Below are 19,283 nucleotides of genomic sequence, written 5' to 3' on the forward strand. Positions count from 1 at the left end.
TGTACTGTCCAGGAGGAAACTGGGCAGTATAAAACACACATTTCTGGCAGGGGAAGTCCAGCACTGGGAATTTGCTGGTGTTTCTTTGCAGTAGAATTCCAGGGTGGCAGGCTGTCCATCTGAAGCACACAGAGGAGCAGTGTGAAAGGCTGGAGAACTGAGGGGATACAGCTGTCCAACAGTCCAGATTGTCCTGTGACATTGCCCAGGGTACATCGCCTTTTATTGTATTGTAAAGTGCCAAACACATGTGGCCCAGTACAAAATATTAAATAATAAATGAGGAGGGATTGTAGCTATTGTTCAGCAGTGAGCATGCCATAACAGATTCATGCAGGCAACAGCCGTATCAATCCCTACATTAGATCAACCATTTTTATGAGGTCTCATCTGCCCCTTCCCAGGAAGGGAAGCTAATAAGAACTTGAACTAGGATCTGACTCCATAGCCCAGCCTCCAGGTGAAGCTCAGCCTGGCCCTTCGTTGCTTACCTCCCCAATCATTCCATTCCACGTCCCATTGATCTTCTTTCCATGCTTGCCATTGGTCACGAGATAGAGGTCATAGGTGAACTTGACAGACTTGGAGATTTTCTTGAGAATGTCAATGCAGAACCCTTTGCAGCATTTCTTGACATAATCAGGCTCCTCATCCGTCTTGTTCCTGACCAGTCACAATAATAAGGGATTAAATTTGAGGAGGACTCCCTCTGCTACTGCCCCCTCCCCTTCATTCCCAGAACACCTCCCCTCACAAACACTCCAGTTTGTGGTATCACTGCTGAGGGGCAAAATGAGCCAAGCTCGGAGGGCTTGGCTGGCTGGTTGTGCCGGAGCCAAGAGGCAGCATGAGCCAGGCTGAGAGAGCTCAGATAGCTTATCTGGAGCAGAGTATCAGGGCAAGCCAAGCTGAGAGGCCCAGAAGGTTTCTCCTGCTCTGTGGAGAACTGTGAGCCAGACGAGGAAAGATTCTATGAGTGCCTACTCAGTCACGATGCGCTTTTGGCAGGGGACCGTATTCCTCATGCAGGTGCCACTTAGGGGGTCCACACTCTCCACAATGACAAATGGCGCCTCTTCAAGGGTCACAATACTCAGATGGTCATCTTCGCGCTCTTCAGAATCAGGGTACAGCTCAAAGCGGGGCCACACATAATACTTCATCTGGATGTTCTTGTCCTTCCACTTCCCCACCTGCAGAGACACAAACAAGACAGAAACACATGACTGCTCAATCCCTCTCCAACTTACCCCATCGAGTATTGTCTGGAGACAAGAGTGCCTAAGCCCACCCACATGAGCAAGAACATTTCTGAGGAGCAGACACTAGGGAAATGGATCCAACAGTACAGAAGACCACCCAGGAAATGAGCTTAGAGAGTCATCACAAACCACTGACCAATCTAGTAACCTTTGGCACAATAATCAGACTCTGTTTTCAGATGGGCTAAGACTGAAATAAGAGGAGAGCTGCATGTCAGGATTGAGTTTCCCTGGGTGGAGGAGATCATCGCTGGCATAGCTGGGGGTATTTTCAGTCAGGATTGACCATGTATAAGCAAAACTTTGATGGAAAAGCTCCTTTAATAATTTCCACCATGATCCGCTCCTGCACTTTTACAACCATTACATTGTATATAGATAAAATTGGTGCTTTTCCTTCTTGATGCATGAGAAGATATTTCAGGCAGATTCTATTAAACAAAAGTAGCATAAATTCAAGTAAGGAAATACTACAATCTTATCCTTTCAGTTTTAGACACTATTCGCATTTCTTGGGTAAACATGGACTTCCTTCTTACAGGGATTTCTTTGTTCAACTGGTTCTATGTACACCCCACAAAAACAAGTTATTCTTTCAAAACCACTGCAATCTCCCGCCAGGTGATGTATTTAGAACACACGCAGCCCATAGTAATTCTTTACAGCAATTCCAGAAAAAAAACTCACCTATAATGCTTTCTAACACCAATGTTGCGCCTCTGCACACTTTTTCACCCATCCTATCACAATTGACACTAATAAGCATCTGGGTTGGCAGCTTCAGCTGAGAGGGGCAGGACTGAATGGTCTTTGAGAACAAACTCCCCACTCCTTCCTCGAAGCATTACCTCCAGGTCAGAGTTGAGGTACATTGATGGTGGGGGCGGCACGTGTATGTGGGAAGCATGACCCGCTGCTGCTCATGGTGTACCTGCTCTGTGGGTAAATAGAGGGCTGGAGTCTCCAGCGGCTGTCAACCTTTCACTGAATTTCATTTTAAAAATTACAGGAAAAAAAGCACTTATTAGAGCCTTTTTAGGTGTCAAAGGTTATTCAATAAAATCAAAACTGTTCTGGTGTTTTGCATTTGATGGCATCTGGAACCAACATAAAACATTTATTGCTTTTTAAAAACCTTCATCTGATTTAAAAAACTAAATACCCAGAGTGGGTTTATTCAGTAAGTAGTTCAAAGGAACAAAAAAGTCACCCTGAGGGCATCAGTGACCCCATAACCCTCTTCCAGTGCCAACACACTCCCGTAGAGGGATGGCACCAGTGTGCTGTCAGAGGACTGAACAGTTGGTGGAGCTGGGTCAGCCCATGGGAACCTGAAGACTGGAAGCGGGGAGCAGATGCCGCGGTGGCCTGCACCTGACAGTCTTGTGATCCTAAGGGACTGCCATATGCAAAAGGGGAAACAAATTCAACCATTTTCCCTTATTTTTTTTAAATAACATTTTCATGCCAGATTAATACCCTTGGACACTGATGGTCACTGTTTAGTCTCAGAAGAGGTACAACATTGACAACAGAAGAGCAAATGCTCTCCTCAGTCCTACCTGAGACGGTCCATTTCCAAGGGACAGAGGACAGTTTTATCTATGGTCTATTCAGAGTCTTTAGCTGCTCTGTTGCAAATGATAATAAGGAGTCCAGCAAGGGCCATTTGCGCTGGTGATTTCTGCAGTTTTATTTTTTGCTCATAATGAAATGGGCTCAGATTGCAAGCTCATTTCACTCAGGCCACCAAACAAGCTGCCAGATAGGAACTGTGATGCTGTGCTCTCAGAAATTTCTGGAAAGATGTTTTTGAATATGAATATGTGTAACTCAAATACGCTTTATGCAAAACAGGGCAAGTAACCTATCATTCAAAAGCCTGTGCCACCTGAATATGTATATTCTATTTGTGTGTGTAACCCCCACACCTACTGAATGTAGTAGCACTTAGACCACTTACAGAGAGGGAAAGAATGAGTTTGCTCTACAACATTAGCTACGAGCCAGCTTGCCGTTAGCTCAAGCAGTAGAGGCTCATGCACCAAGGTCCTAGGTTCAGTTCTGACTGTCAGTGCCACATGTGCATGTTTCATTCTTGTATATGAAGTTAGAAATATGAAGTGTAAACCTGCTTCTTAATCTAGAATTTGTGGTAAAAGCCACTGGTGGTAATTAAAGGCTTAATGGTCCAGTGCTCAGGGTAACAATGTGTAAATGGCTTGGCTTTTCCTGTAACCCCAAACTGTGGTTTGTCCTACAAAGGCATGCAACTATGCCCCCTGGTGTTAGAATCCATCTTGAATCTGGTATTTTCCCATGGGGATGAGCACGGTTAAAGAAAGGGTTCCCACCCTGGGGAAATTTATGGAATGGAAGCAATCAACATTGTTGTCTCCAGCTTAGCTTTTCAAACTGACTCCCCAACTCCAAGAAAATTCTCAAGGAGCTGTTGGACCCAGGCCAGAGAAAACATTAGCTTTGAAGGAATTTATCTGGAACAAGTAGAGGGGATGAGAAATGTATTTCTAACAATCTCTCCTAGTGTATGAAGCTTAATTAGCGTGGTTTGTTTATTTTGACTTAATAACTTACTTGATCTGAAAAAACTTTCATTGGTCTTGCAGCACCTTAGGGTATGTCTACACTACCACCCTAGTTCGAACTAGGGTGGTAATGTAGGCAACCGGAGTTGCAAATGAAGCCCGGGATTTGAATTTCCCGGGCTTCATTTGCATATTGCCTGGCGCCGCCATTTTTAAATGTCCGCTAGTTTGGACTCCGTGCCCCGCGGCTACACGCGGCACGAACTAGGTAGTTCGGATTAGGCTTCCTATTCCGAACTACCGTTACTCCTCTTGTTGCTCTTCTCTAGAACCTTCTCCAATTTCTCCACATTTTTCTTGAAATGTAGTGCCCAGAACCGGACACAATACTCCAATTGAGGCCTAATCAGCACAGAATAGAGCGGAAGAATGACTTCTCATGTCTTACTCACAACACTCCTGTTAATGCATCCCAGAATCATGTTTGCTTTTTTTGCAACAGTGTTACACTGTTGACTCATACTTAGTTTGTGGTCCACTATCACCCTAGATCCCTTTCTGCAGTACTCCTTCCTAGACAGTCTCTTCCCATTCTGTATGTGTGAAACGGATTGTTCCTTCCTAAGTGGAGTACTTTGCATTTGTCCTTATTAACCATCATCCTGTTCACCTCAGACCCTTTCTCCAGTTTGTCCAGATCATTTTGAATTATGACCCTATCCTTCAAAGCAGCCGCAACTCCTCCCAGCTTCGTATCATCTGTAAACTTAGTAAGCGTACTCTTTATGCCAATATCTAAAATGTTGATGAACATATTGAACAGAACCGGTTCCAAAACAGACCCTTGCGGAACCCCACTTGTTATACCCTTCCAGCATGATTGTGAACCGTTAATAACTATTCTCTGAGAATGATTATCCATCCAGTTATGCACCAACCTTACAGTAGCCCCATTTAAGTTATATTTGCCTAGTTTACTGATAAGAAGATCATGCGAGACTGTATCAAATGCCTTACTAAAGTCTAGGTATACCACGTCCACTGCTTTTCGCTTATCCACAAGGCTCGTTATCCTATCAAAGAAAGCTATCAGATTGGTTTGACATGATTTGTTCTTTACAAATCCATGCTGGCTTTTACCTATCACCTTATTATCTTCCAGGTGTTTGCAGATGAATGCCTTAATTACTTGCTCCATTATCTTTCCTGGCACAGAAGTGAAACTGACTGGTCTGTAGTTTCCTGGGTTGTTCTTATTTCCCTTTTTATAGATGGGCATTATATTCACCCTTTTCCAGTCTTCTGGAATCTCTCCCTTCTTCCATGGTTTTTCAAAGATGATAGCTAAAGGCTCAGATACCTCCTCTATCAACTCCTTGAGTATTCTAGGATGCATTTCATCAGGCCCTGGTGACTTGCAGACATCTAACTTTTCTAAGTGATTTTTAACTAGATTAAAGCCTTCCTCAGTAGATTTATTACCAAACCCAGTATAAATACTTGTTACCTGGAAGAGCCACAGCATATCTGTCTTTCATTAATAAAGAAAGCAAACTTTATGTGCACTCTGTGCAAAATTTTAACACAGAGTAAGATGGATTTGTCTGGGGTTTTGGCCCCTTTTGAGGGCTGTGTTCCTGGGTGCTATCAAGTCCCCTAAACTGAGCCCTCCCAGAGTACGTCTATACTTACCAGAAGATCGATGTTCCGGAGGTCGATCTTTTGGTGTTCAAATTAGTGGGTCTAGTGCAGACCCTAAATTGAAGGCTGAGGGCAGCTCCTGCTAGCATCCGGTACTCCTCCTTATGAGAGAGTAAGGAAAGCCGACAGAAGTGTTTGCTCCCATAGGCCTCCCACAGTGTGGACATTGTCACAGTTCCGTTTAAGGTAAACTGACTCTAGCTGTGCATTGTATGTAGCCAGAGTTGCGTACTTTAAGCCAACCTTCCTGGTCTAGTGTAGACCAGGCCCCAGAGCTGAGCTGTTCAAGCATCTGTGTTACTCTGCTGGGAGACTGTTACCCCATCTCTGTGCCTTTGCTGGGGGAAACCAGAGCTTCTGGCTCAGTGGGATAGAGTAGTTGGGTGCTCCAGAGGGCAGGTAGGCAGGCTCAGCAGTATGATCAGCACACCAGATAACAACCATTAGGAGAACCTCCGTCACAGGGACAACTTTCATTTAAATGGCCAACTTGGGACTGGATCAACATTCGTGATCTACAGGCAAAATGGCTGCGTAGATCATCCCCGGTACACACTCATCCCAAACACATGTTCAGGGACATTCCTTAACATTATCAATAAGTGGGCAATGAAAGAGACGTATTTCCATATCAGAGCAGCACCTTGATACCACAGTAATGTATAAACTCCTAAATCATTGACTAGACCAGACAGCCACAGGAGTCAGGCCTGACTCAATTACCCAACGGTTCCCTATAATAGACATGGGTTCTCCTATTGTGGCAGACGTGTGTTGTATTATATGGGGTGAATGTACGTGACAAAAGATGGGACTGGCATTCCAGCAACACCACAGTATGAACACTGAAGTATCCAAACTTCAGGTGCAGCAGTACATAACCTGCCTATCAGAGACTAATGGAATATCAGCACAACCTAAAAAGTCCACCCTTCCTATAAGCTGTTATAAATTGCCCAAAGAGGAGAAAAAAAGATAATGTATGTAAGTGTGCTGGCCTCAATTTCCAAGTATACAATAAGTGCCTCAATAACATGTCCAAATCCTACATTTCAATGCTCAAATGAACACTTAGGCATATAAAATAGGCATTTACATGTCTATAGGTAAGTGCTGGCTTGAGAGCACAAAGGTAGGAGATATAGAGTCTGCTGACCTAGGAAAACTGAGGAGGGAGGGGAGTGTAACTGACTTTTCTGTTTGACACAGACAGTGCACATTTGGAAGAGTTAATATTTGCAAGTGTGAATATGGGAGAGCTAATGGATAAAGTGTGTATTTCAGAAAGTGCATGCCTAAGGCAGTGTGAGTGTAAGGAGAAGTCAGAGAGAGAAAAGCGTGTGTATGTGTGTATGCAAGCACACGTAGGTATGCAGGGGGAGGAGGAGAAAATGAAAGCAAAAATAGATCTGAGTGTAGTGGTATATGTCTGTGTGAGAGGGCAGGAACAGTGTGCTATGAGGACAGAGGTTGGTCTCAACAAAATTAAATGTCACAGATTTGTCTTGGCCAAGTCATTAAAGGTGATGCCTGCAGTTAAAGAATATAACCCATCTGTCAGTGTGAAGCAGTGAGGCACTTCTGATATCTCAGTGTATTTTGGGGGTAGCTTGTAAATTCTTATTATTCCATTCTTTACTCAAGGTCGTGTGCCACACATCCTATGTATTACTCATTATGCAGTTCTGAAAACCCACCCGCTTAAGAACATAAGAATGGCCATACTGGGTCAGGTCAAAGGTCCATCCAGCCCAGTACCCTGCCTGCCGACAGTGGCCAATGCCAGGTGCCCCAGAGGGAATGAATCGAACAGGTAATGATCAATCTCTCTCCTGCCATCCATCTCCACCCTCTGACAAGCAGAGGCTAAGGACACCATTCCTTACCCATACTGGATAATAGCCATTTATGGACTTAACCTCCATGAATTTACCTAGTTCTCTTTTAAACCCTGTTATAGTCCTACCCATCACAACCTCCTCAGGCAAGGAGTTCCGCAGATTGACTGTGTGCTGTGTGAAGAAGAGCTTCCTTTTATTTGTTTTAAACCTGCTGCCCATTAGTTTCATTTGGTGGCCCCTAGTTCTTATATTATGGGAACAAGTAAATAACTTTTCCTTATTCACTTTCTCCACACCACTCATGATTTTATATACCTCTATCATATCCCCCCTTAGTCTCCTCTTTTCCAAGCTGAAAAGTCCCAGTCTCATTAATCTCTCCTCCTAAGGGACTTGTTCCAAAACCCTAATCATTTTAGTTGTCCTTCTCTGAACCTTTTCTAATGCTGGTATAACTTTTTTGAGATGAGGAGACCACATCTGTACACAGTATTCCAGATGTGGGCGTACCACAGATTTATATAAGATCAATAAAATATTCTCCATCTTATTCTCGGTCCCTTTTGTAATGATTCCTAACATCCTGTTTGCTTTTTTGACTGCCGCTGCACACTGCATGGATGTCTTCAAAGAACTATTCACGATGACTCTAAGATCTCTTTCCTGATTAGTTGTAGCTAAATTAGCCCCCATCATATTATATGTATAGTTGGGATTATTTTTCCCAATGTGCATTACTTTACATTTATCCACATTAAATTTCATTGCCATTTTGTAGCCTAGTCACTTAGTTTGGTGAGATCTTTTTGAAGTTCTTCACAGTCTGCTTTGGTCTTAACTACCTTGAGCAGTTTAGTATCGTCTGCAAACTTTGCCACCTCACTGTTTACCCCCTTTCTCCAGATCATTTATGAATATGTTGAATAGGTTTGGTCCTAGGACTGACCCTTGGGGAACACCACTAGTTACCCCTCTCCTCTTCATTCTGAAAATTTACCATTTATTCCTATCCTTTGTTTCCTGTCTTTTAACCAGTTCTCAGTCCATGAAAGGATCTTCCCTCTTATCCCAAGAAACTTGTCATACCAAAACCTCATCCAATCAGACAGCCACCAAAATTCCCCACAAGGAGACTCAAAGAAAGGAGTACACATTCCCTTCTCTCACCTTGCGTCTGTTACTTAAGTCAGTAAGATTTTCCTACAACAGAAAGGAGCTGATGGATTGATCAAAAGCAGGATGTGAATCAATCCCAAGCTAAAAAAACCCAAACCAATGCTATCCCTTTGTAAATAATATGGAGCCCCAGACTGGATAGACACCATTGTCAATCACTTTACTCTCTTTCCTTACCGTTCACTCCATTCAATAATTACTGAAGAGGAAATTTAACTATAATAGAGGGAAGAAATCCAATTGGGATACATAACCAGCACAGGCCTTTGTCCCCAAATCTCATCCCCTGAAGACCATGCAACCTTCTCTGAGACATCCAAAAGATCTCCAAGCACTGGTTAGTAACCATCATTATCCTCACTGCACAGGTAGAGGAATGATGCCTATAGGTATGTCTATACAGCAAATTAAAACCCAATAGCTGGCCCGTGCTTGCTGACTCAGGTCGGGGGGGGGGGGGGGGGAGTGGAAGGGGAGAGGGTTCATTGCTCTAGCCTTTCCAGGACTCTCCCACTTCCCGAGGTCCTAGAGCCCAGAGCCCCTTCCCAAGTCCAGACAGCTACACTGCAACGAAAGAACACTGCAGCCCGAGCCCCGCGAGCCTACATCAACTGGCACAGGCCAGGTGTAGGTGTCGAGTTGCTGTGTAGACATACCCTGAGGCACAGAGATGTCAAGTGACTTGCTCTACATCCTACAACTAATCAGTGTTAAAGCAGAGTCTACAATGCAGGTCTCCTGCCTCCCAGTCTTGTGCCCCAACCACTACACAGACAGGTGTGCCTCCTCCACCACTTGAACAGGCCCTCAATCCTAACCTTTAACTGAGGCTTGTCGGTCACTAGCCGTAAGCTTCCACTGGTGACACCACAGCTTTTTCCCTCTGAAACATGTCTGATGTAACGAAAACATATCATCAGAGGTGTTGGCATGCAACTGAACAAGCAGGTGGAGAAGAAATACCACTGAGAGCAAACATCTCCTGTTTACAAACACTGAGGTTCATTAATTAGCCTCCTCATCCAAAGGAAAAGAAGAACATTTGTGAATGCTCCATATGCAAAATTAATTAGCATGAAAACAACGTCCTTTCTCGAGCCTCAAGTTCACCTTCTACTACAACCACCTGGTGAAGTCTGATGTCTTTACTGCAGCTGCACAACAGTGAATTGTTTTTAATGGGCTTTCACTTTGGCAAGAACGATGACTGCAGAGGGCTGGAGGGGCTACACCATCTTCTGTTTGTATAGCAACCAGCACTCTGTGGTCACTATGGGTATGTCTAGATTACATGCCTCTGCCGACAGAGGCATGTAAAATAGGCTACCCGACATAGTCAATGAAGCCGGGATTTAAACATCCCTGGCTTCATTAAAATAAAAATGGCTGCCGCGCTGTGCCAGCTCAGTTGATCATCAGCACAGCACGCGAGTCAAGACAAGGATTGGTCGACAGGAAAAGCTTTTGTCGACCGCTCCTGTAAACCTTGTTCCACGAGGCATAAGGAAGCGGTCGACAAAGGCTTCCCCTGTCGACCGATCCGCGTCTTGACTCGCACACCGTGCCGACGATCAGCTGAGCCGGCACAGTGCGGCGGCCCTTTTTATTTTAATGAAGCTGGGGATATTTAAATCCCCGATTCATTGACTATGTCGGGTAGCCTATTTTACATGCCTCTGTCGGCAGAGGCATGCAATCTAGACATACCCTCTGTGGCACAAACACTATAAAGCATAAACAACTAGGGGTCCGGTGGTACCTTAAAAACAGATTTATTCGGGCATAAGTTTTTGCAGGCAAAGACCCATTTCTTCACAGCCAACCCCTTGATACTTATAAAGCATAAAGTAATTGCTGTTGCTTTCCATCTCTCAGTCTTATGGCTTGCTGAATACATTCCATTTTTCAGGATTGCGGTCCTCTGCTCATTTCAGGTTGGCATTTACACAGCTCTTGGCTGAGATGCTACGTTTTTATTGGTATATTTGCTTGTTCTTTGTAGCTGTTTAAAGTCCAATCCTCTGTCCTAATTAGCCCAAGAATATTAATGAGGTATATTTTAAAAGCTCCTGTGTTGTGTAAAGTCCTGCAATATCTATTCATTCACTGGTGATCCCTCAATTCCAGGATGATCTCTATCCTGGATTTACATATGGGTTACATATCCTCGAACCAAAACTGCTCACAGTAGGAACAGACATAAAACATATTGTTCTCTGCTATCGCAGAAGCGGGAGAGCTATACGAATGCTGAGGGGGATCACTTCTGTAAATTACTTCTTACATCAGAACTGATCTCAGAATGGTCAGAGTCTGCTGATGTGGCTTCCTATGGCGTAGGCCAGGGTTTCTGGTAGAAAAGCTCACATTACATGGCAGGTGAAAGGGATTGGGTCTCCCCCCACAGAAGATTGTGGCTCATATAATACTGGTGGCAGAGAACCCACATGGTTTCTGGTAGCTGAAAGTTACCATACTTAGTGTTAGTGAACAGGATGTTGTAATCCATGAGCTCCAGATGTGGAACTCATGGATTACAACAGTGGCAGCCATGGTTTATGGTAATGGAGAAGGCAAGGAATACAGCTTTCGGGGGGGGGGGGGGCATAGCTTAATATCAGGGCAGAGGATATCATTTATGGCTGTGGAGGTCAGGCTTTAGTGTGATGGAGATGTGGTCTACTGTGGTGAACAGTATGTGGCTTATGGTGGCAGATCCTGCAGCAGATGGTTCTCTGGTTACCTACAAAGCAAAAGGAACAGCTTTTCCACATGCTCTAGGTTCCCTCTACATAAGACTTAAACGTAGCTCAGAAATAATACCCTACCATAACTGAAGTGCAGCCATACTGTCCAGGGGCAGCAGGTTTGTATAATTTTCCTCGTTAGCCACACCCTCTGACCCCTGTTAACCACGCCCCGACCCCAATTAGCCACACCCCCTGACCTCCATTAGCCACACCCCCGATCCCTGTTAACAAGGCCTCTGGAGGTAACACGCTCGGGGCAAGATGGACACATGAACAGAAGTAAAAGGTGTCATGTCACCCCTCTCGAAGGACTTTTCCCACCATCCTCCTACTAACAGGGATTAGTTTGGCCCCCACCAAACCCCCCCTCATGCAACTATCCTGCAATTGCATTAACCCAATGTGTGTGACATTAACTCGGGGGCAGAGAGGCTGGGGGAAGTGTTCCCTCTAAGGCTATGTCTACACTCGCGGCTTCTTGCGCAAGTACAGTCCACAGAGTATCTACACTGCCCGCCTGCTCTTGCGCAAGGAAATTTATAGTACGGCATGGTACGAGAGGGCATCTTGTGCAACAGATACGCTCTTTTCTAACAGGTGTAAGCACTCTTGTGCAAGAGGGCAGTGTGGATCCTTGGCAGGGATTGCTTGCGCAAGAAATCCCTATGACTAAAATGGCCATCAGAGCTTTCTTGCGCAAGAGAGCGTCCACACTGCCATGGATGCTCTTGCGCAAAAGCACAACTCGCACATGGCAGTGTGGACGTGTTCTTGCGCAAGACTTCTTGCACAAGAACCCTTGCGCAAAATGTTCTTGCGCAAGAAGCTGCCACTACAGACATAGCCTATGAGATTCCTCCCATGAGCAGAATTAATTTTGTGTTGTGCACCAGTACTGAGTTCATGTGGCTTGTTTGCATGTGCCACTGTGGCACCCAAGTTATTAATAAATATCTCATAAACCTTTACCTTTTCTCCCTGCTGCCATGTCTCCTCTCCTTGCTCCATCAGCTCCCCTGGTGCTGCCCCCCAACTCCTCACCCTCCTCTGCTGTCCTGACTCCTGCCCTTCTCACTGCCCTCAGCCCTCCTGCGATCTGCCCCCCTCCACCAGCCCTTCACTCCCCCCTGTGCCCTCTCCTCCAGTAGCCCCACTCTGATCATGTGAGCTACCCTTCCTCATCCCCTTTTCTAACACCTCCCTCTACACACCTGCCCTGCCTCTCTCCTCTTGTGCTGGTCCCTCCCCTGCAGGTGTCTGCCCTTCTGCTTCACCCCCAGAATCTCCTGGCACCTGCACCCTCCTGGTGCATTCCCCTTCCCTTACTGCCCCTGCCCCCTTTGCCCTCTTTTTCCATCACCACTCTCTGCCCCCATTCCCCTCTGTGCCCTCACACGACTTGCTCCATCCTCATCTTTCTCATGCCCACCCCTTCTTTCAAGCCTTCTCCCAGCACTTCCCCCTCCCCCATATAGCCCCCAATGCCTTTACTCTCTCCTCTCCCAGCATCACCCTGTCCCCCCCTCCCACTGACACCTCCCCTCCTGCCCTTTTCCTCATTGTCTGCACTTGGCCCCCTGGCATTTCTCTCTCCTCCACCCTGTCCCTTGGTGCCTTCCCCTTTCTTTCCCCTCCCCCTCCACACAAGCCCCTTCCTCTCCCACCCTTTCCCCCTAGTTTTCCTCCTTCCCTTCCTCCTCCACACAAGCCCCTTCCTCTCCCACCCCTTCCCCTATTTTCCCTCTCCCCCTCTGCACAAGTCCCTTCCTCTCCTACCCCTTCCCCCTAGTTTCCCTTCCCTTCCCTTCCGCATTCCACTTTGTGGTGCTGGAGTCTGCGCTCGGGCCCCAGAAGTCCCTGGACTCTGAACCCGGAGCTAGGCTGAGCAGTTTTAAAGTCCCAGGCCGTGACGTCATGTCACACCCGGGCATCTCCCCACTCACCTGTAAATGCTGCGCATGGCGGCAGCAGCCAGCAGTGCGCGCCAGCAAGGGGGAGCCAGACTGAAAGCTGCGCATGGCAGGGCCGAGCCGGGGCCGGGGCCAGGGCCAGGGCGGGAGAGGGGAAGGATGGGGGAGAGGACGCCAGGGCCCGCTCTAGAGCCACTTCTAATACAAACCCTGGGCTCAGCCTTCCTATGTAATTATTCTGTACCTCCTGCAAGCCTCTGGAATGCCTGGGGGAAGAAAAATGACCTTTGCATCAGGTCATTAGATTCAGGACAAGCAAACTCCAAAGGGACGGTGCCCCAGCAGAGAATACCAGACCAGCATGGCTTCATCTTGAGTTCCTCTGTTCTCTAGTGTGGTAGTGTGGACCAGGGGGGGAAATGGGAGATTTTTTGAGAACAGGGAGGTCGGAGGGATGTTTTGCTTGATGAAGGCGAATGTCTGTTACAATAGTTTATTGTGGTAGAGTTATATTGTATTTTAAATGGCCTTATAAAAATACTGCTTCTCTTCTGTGTCCGCATTATGCAGGTATATGCCTGCATAAAGTACGTGCCCAGGCATGTAATGTCCTGACTAATGATTTCTTTCCCCTTGGCTTTTATTTTTGAGCAATATTTTTTGCTGAGCTTTCTTTTCTCTCAATTAATTTTTTAAACATGTTACAGGGAAAAAGGAACTCACCAATTTATGCCACAGTCTGGGAGACAGCTTAACAATGTTACTGACTGGTGGATTAATGAATCTGGGCACTGGACAGGGGTGTAGAAGACCCAGTGAAAGCTTAGGCAGGGCATTGCCAGCTACTGTTTTATTCTGGGTGAAATTCTGTTCTTGGCTCTTCCTTACAGTCCAGTGCTGATGGGTGGTTTAAAAATGCAGGCCTAGAGGAGGTTGAAAGAGTTTCTTTGTATGAAGACAAGCTGCATGTTGAGAGCAAGCTGGCCACCTTGGCTGTGGATGGGAGAGGAAGCACTAGAAAAGGAGGGGATAGGGCACCCTTGCATTTTTCGTTGTTTGTCAGAAGTAGCAAGGCAAATGGAAGAAGCCACTTAGTGAGGTATGCCTGGGGAATGGGAAGAGATGGGAATATCAAACAGCCTCTCTGCATTTCACCTGTGGTGGTGCCACTATTGCAAAATACCACCCTGCCTTCTGCAAGACAGGCAAAATAACAACAGCCCTCTCCTCCAGAACCACCTAAGTTGTTCCCTACGTTGATTGTTTTTACACAGAACTGGCTACACCAGAGCACCCTCAGACACACTCCAGCACAGAGATGCAAAGGGCTCGCCTCTGACCTTAGCAGTGAAAATGAAAGCACCTCCACAGAGTTCAGTGCAATTACTGTGGATTTACACTAGTACTGGTAAGATCAGACTCTAGGCCACAGACACAAGCAGATTTAACACCGACAAGGGAAATCAAACCTGGGATTTCTGGAACTTAGTGCATTGTGCCTCCACCGCATGAACTAAAAGGCTGCTCAACAGCCTTAGCTGGGAGCCAGCTGACTCATTAGTCACTCTGTAAGTGATTTAGGTGCCACTAGCTGGGACAGTGCTCCATACACAAGAGCTGTGTGGGTGGCACAGGCAGAAAAGTCATAAAAGCACTGACCTACAGGTCTGATGAGAGACTTCAATGAGCGCTGGAAGAGATGGGGCCTCAGGCAGAAGAGGCAGCATGGGGCTAGCCTCCCCCAGCCAGCCCTCATCAAAGCCACAGCACACAGTATGTCTAGACTGCATCCCTCTGTCGGCAGAGGGATGCAGATTAGGCAGGTCGACATTGCAAATGAGGCAGTGATTTAAATATTCTGTGTCTAATTTGCATAAAAATGGTTGAGAAAGAAAGCCTTTTTCAACAGATCCCTTATGCCTCCTGCAAGGCTCTCTCAACAGATCCCCTCTAGACTACCGCTTTTTGCCGACAAAGTGCTGAGCCGGCAAAACGTGGTGGCCATTTTTATGCAAATTAGGCACGGGATATTTAAATCCCTGCCTCATTTGCAAGGTCAACCTGCCTAATCTGCATCCCTCTGCTGACAGAGGGATGCAGTCTAGACATCCCCACAGTGCCTGGGGCTCCAGCTGCTAAAATAGCGGTGGTGGCAGCTAGGTGCCTCAGTCATTTGTAAATTGCCAGGCCGCAGAGCAGCTGCCCCCTTTCCTCCATCCTGTCGGCAGCCCTGCTAACACTCAGTGCACAGAGGCAGGCGCACAGCTACTGGCTACTCATGCAACGGCTGCTCAAAGGCAGGGGCCCAGCGCCATGTCAGACAGATCAAAGAGACTAATACAGCGTGTTTCTGTCTTCTGTGGAACCGGGGCATGCATTCCCCATAGATCCCTGGCATCAGTGGAGTTTGGCAGATCTTACCCCAACTCCCCAGACAGCTCTAAGCCCATAAGAGGATGTTTTTCAGCAGACTTTTTTCCTGTCTCGGGCCATTTCAGGTTCCTCCAGGGAGGATGGGGGATCTGGCCCATAGTCATTGAATAACCTTTATTGGCATGACAGTGGCCACTAGTTAGTTTCCCTCGAAGTAAGTCAGACTGAATGTTCCACTTCTGTCAGCAGGGTGTCACCTCTCAGTGCACTGATCTGTGCAAGTGACGAGGGGGCAGTGAAAAGGTGACAGATTGGGCCAGTGATTTAGGTATTATTTCTATGTTGGAGAAGCGATGGCAAAAGTGAGAGGAACAATGTCTATAGGCCCCACTCACCCCATTCCTACTCCCTTCTACATTTGGCTTCATTTTAGAGTAAACAGAGCTGGAGCATGATGTTACCATAATACTCCATAGTGTGCTGTCAGGACCAGCTGTGTCTGGCACTGGCACCCCACATGCTATAGATAAGGTTTCACCATGGGGCAGCATCCACCAATCTGAGAGCCAGGCTCTGTGTGTGTGTGTTTGTGTGTGTGAGCACATTACTGTGGTTCAGACTGTAGTCAGAATCATTATTGTGGGTAGCAAGCCGTGATTCTGACAGACACAGAAGAGATTAAAAGAACTCCTTTAGTCCTACACACACAAATGCAGCACAAGCCCCATAATGAGTTGGTCTTTTCTGGGACTTCCCTTCCTCGTGGCAGAAACAGTAAGGGCCACACTGAGCAGGTCTTGCCTGGAAACCACCCTTTGCATCTTTTGCAGCTTTCTCACCAACTGGGACATTAGCAGACTGTGAGCACCTCAGGCACCACTGTAGAGAGTGGAAAGTTTTAAAGCAAAGTTGTGGAGAGGAGGAGGGACTGTGTACTTGCCAATCCCAGCTGGCGAATAGGAAGGGAAAAGCTGTGGACTGCTTTCCTGGGGGGAGGAGGGGCTGACCTTTCTAGAGCCAAAGCAAACAGACTCTCTCTCAGAATTGATGGATCTCTGGAGCTCACATCTTTCATAGGCTTGTCAGATATTCAGAATCTCATTTGGGAGGATGATGTGCCTGAAGCCTGTCTGTGCAAACCTCACATTACACTATGGATAGCTTTGCAAGAGGTCTCAGTTGTTGCCATGCTGGGAAGGGCAAGAATAAAAGGATGGGTCCTGCCAAGGTGGAGATGAAGCTGAGTCTCTGGGAAGATTGTGAGGGGGGGGCCTGCAGGCCCATGTGGGAAATGCAAATGCATATATGGAATGATTTTAGGCAGTCTAACTTAGTTGGGTGACTTGGCACATGTGTGTAAAGCTGTGTGTGTTTATGTGTGTGCATGTGGAGGGGCGCCTGTGTGTACTGTCTAGTTACTACTATTATGGAGGAGTTGGTAACAAGCCCTATATTTAGGTTGCCTGACACTTTTCATTCTCTAGGCCCTTTTTAAAGAAAATCTAACACCTCCATTCTTTGCAGCAAGCCTTTGAAACTGAGCAGGGAAAAAAACCTCTCAGTCAAGAAGAAGTAGTTTTTTTTCCCCTTTAGTCCATGAAGTTCCACTAAGGTCCAGCTGTGTTATGCGGAGTTAAAATAATCACTGCTTCCCTTCAGGCACTTGCATTGCTCAGGACAACTTCTGGCAAGCTACCAAAATAATAAGTGAACACAAATGTTCTAGAAAGCCAGACCCACTGTGCTGTCAATGCAGCAGCGGCACCAACATCGCAAGCCACACAAAGAACACCTGTCAGATCACTCTTCACACGATGCCCCTATGGACCCAGTAGATTTGCCCAGAAGCCCATTTTTTTCTCTCTCTCCTCTCTCTCTATCAAAAGGAGCCCCCCTATCATCTCCCAGCTGGGTAAGAGAAATAATCGAGCCAGGCTGGGCATCCATCACCATGCACGTAGGACACGTTACCACTTGCCCTCTGCCCCTCGAAAATAACTGCCTTCTTCTGGGGCCAGTAGGAGAAAGCCACTAGTAGCCACTCCTGTACGTTATTTGGTACAAGTCTATGCTCCAATGTTGAAGATTCATGATTCAAAATCTTACCCATAATGTGTGACGAGGGAATGTTAGAGTTATACATTATAGGATTTATTTTTACCTTTTTCCTTTTAAAAAGCCTAGAAAGTTACATTTAAAAATGGTATTAGAAGAACATTATTTAGATTGCAAAGTGACGCACCCAAAAGTTAGGAAATGCCAGATTTACAGTTGCTCCTACAAACTAGATTCAGTGCATGCCCATTATAATAAGTTTTAAAAGTCCATATTTTCCCATAGGAAAGATAGGATGGATGCATACAGAGGCAGAACTAAGGTAGGACAGGCAGCAATACAACTGGCATAGCCTAGCTTTTGACTATTTGACTGTGCAACCCAAAAAACTTTTTTTTAACTTAAGCTTTTTGTGTCTAGTTACTTAAATACTCAGGGCCGGATTAAGAGGGGGGCTAGCCAGACTGCTGCCCGGGGCACCAACCTATGGGGGGGTGCCTAATGGCAGCTGTAAGGTGCACAGCATGCCAGGGGGGCGGGGCCGTGCATGCGTCGTGCACCCGGGGGCGGAGCCACGCATGTGTCTATGCGTCGGGCACCCAGTGCCCGGAGCACAGGAATGGCTCGAGGTGGCCCTGTATATACTGCAATACATATTAGTAAGCCTTTGCCAAACAAATAAGCAGAATGAGAAAGCAACATAGGAGATGAGGAAGGAGCTTTCAGTGAGGGAGAAGCAGATTTAGAAAACAGATTGAGATTGCTCAGGGAGAAGAGGTAGTAAAGATAGGGTTGCCAGATGGTTTCAACAAAAAATACCGGACATACTTGACATTACATCACAATTTACATTACATCTTATTTAGAAAATACCAGACATTTATATTTTGTCATTTATATTTTCTCAATTTGTTTCCAGAACAGAAAGCTCAAATACTGGACTGTCTGGTTCAAAACCGGACACCTGGCAACCCTAAGTAAAGAAAGAGTGACGAATGAGAAAGACAAAGGTAGCAGTCCAAACACTGAAAAGATCGAGGTGTGCTTGCACCTGAACTCAACCACAGTGAGGGGTCTACATTTTACAAAGAGGATGAACACCTAAGCCCACAAAAGCTCATGATACCATCTACATGTTTTATAGTAATAAAGATGTAGCTATGTTAGTCTGCTCTTGCTGAAACAAAAGACAGGACTATGCAGCACTTTAAAGACTAACAAGATGGTTTATTAGGTGATGAGCTTTCAAGGGCCAGACCCACTGAACAAGTGGGTCTGGCCCACAAAAGCTCATCACCTAATAAACCATCTTGTTAGTCTTTAAAGTGCTGCATAGTCCTGTCTTTTGTATCTACATGTTTTATTAGTCTTTAAGGTGCTTCGAGCCCATTTGCTGTTTTTTAAATTTTTCCTGTTATAGACTAACTCGGTTACCCCTCCAAAGCTTCTGAAAGGTGCAGTGTTAGTTTTGAATACTCAGAGCAACCTCTACAGGGAACAGAGCAACTAGGTAACTGATGACTGTCTGCTTAAACAGATATAAAGGCAGGTAGTCTTTCATTCACAGCCTAGGTGTGTTAGGTCCCTCCTATCTCTAGAGGGGAGTAAAAAGACAGGTGGAGCAGAGGGAACCAATTCAGTGGGATGTACTCTAAGGGCTCTTGGAGAG

At 46.1% G+C, this 19,283-nt stretch overlaps 1 protein-coding gene across 6 annotated transcripts in view; it reads right to left on the reverse strand.

The window, feature by feature from the left end:
• Nucleotides 1-19,283, reverse strand: part of GRIN2B (glutamate ionotropic receptor NMDA type subunit 2B) — a 345,981-nt gene that overhangs the window by 68,547 nt on the left and 258,151 nt on the right. For all 6 annotated transcript variants that reach the window (XR_012905621.1, XR_012905622.1, XM_025187098.2 and 3 more), the window contains 2 exons: nt 985-1,193; nt 492-663 (listed from right to left, as the gene is read on the reverse strand). Coding sequence is in view for 4 of the 6 variants with exons in the window: in XM_025187098.2 (XP_025042883.1) it covers nt 492-663; nt 985-1,193 (381 nt within the window). In the remaining 2 variants the exon portion in view is untranslated. The remainder of the gene's footprint in view (nt 1-491; nt 664-984; nt 1,194-19,283) is intronic.

This window comes from Pelodiscus sinensis, chromosome 1 (genome assembly GCF_049634645.1).
Source record: "Pelodiscus sinensis isolate JC-2024 chromosome 1, ASM4963464v1, whole genome shotgun sequence".
NCBI lineage: Eukaryota > Metazoa > Chordata > Testudines > Trionychidae > Pelodiscus > Pelodiscus sinensis.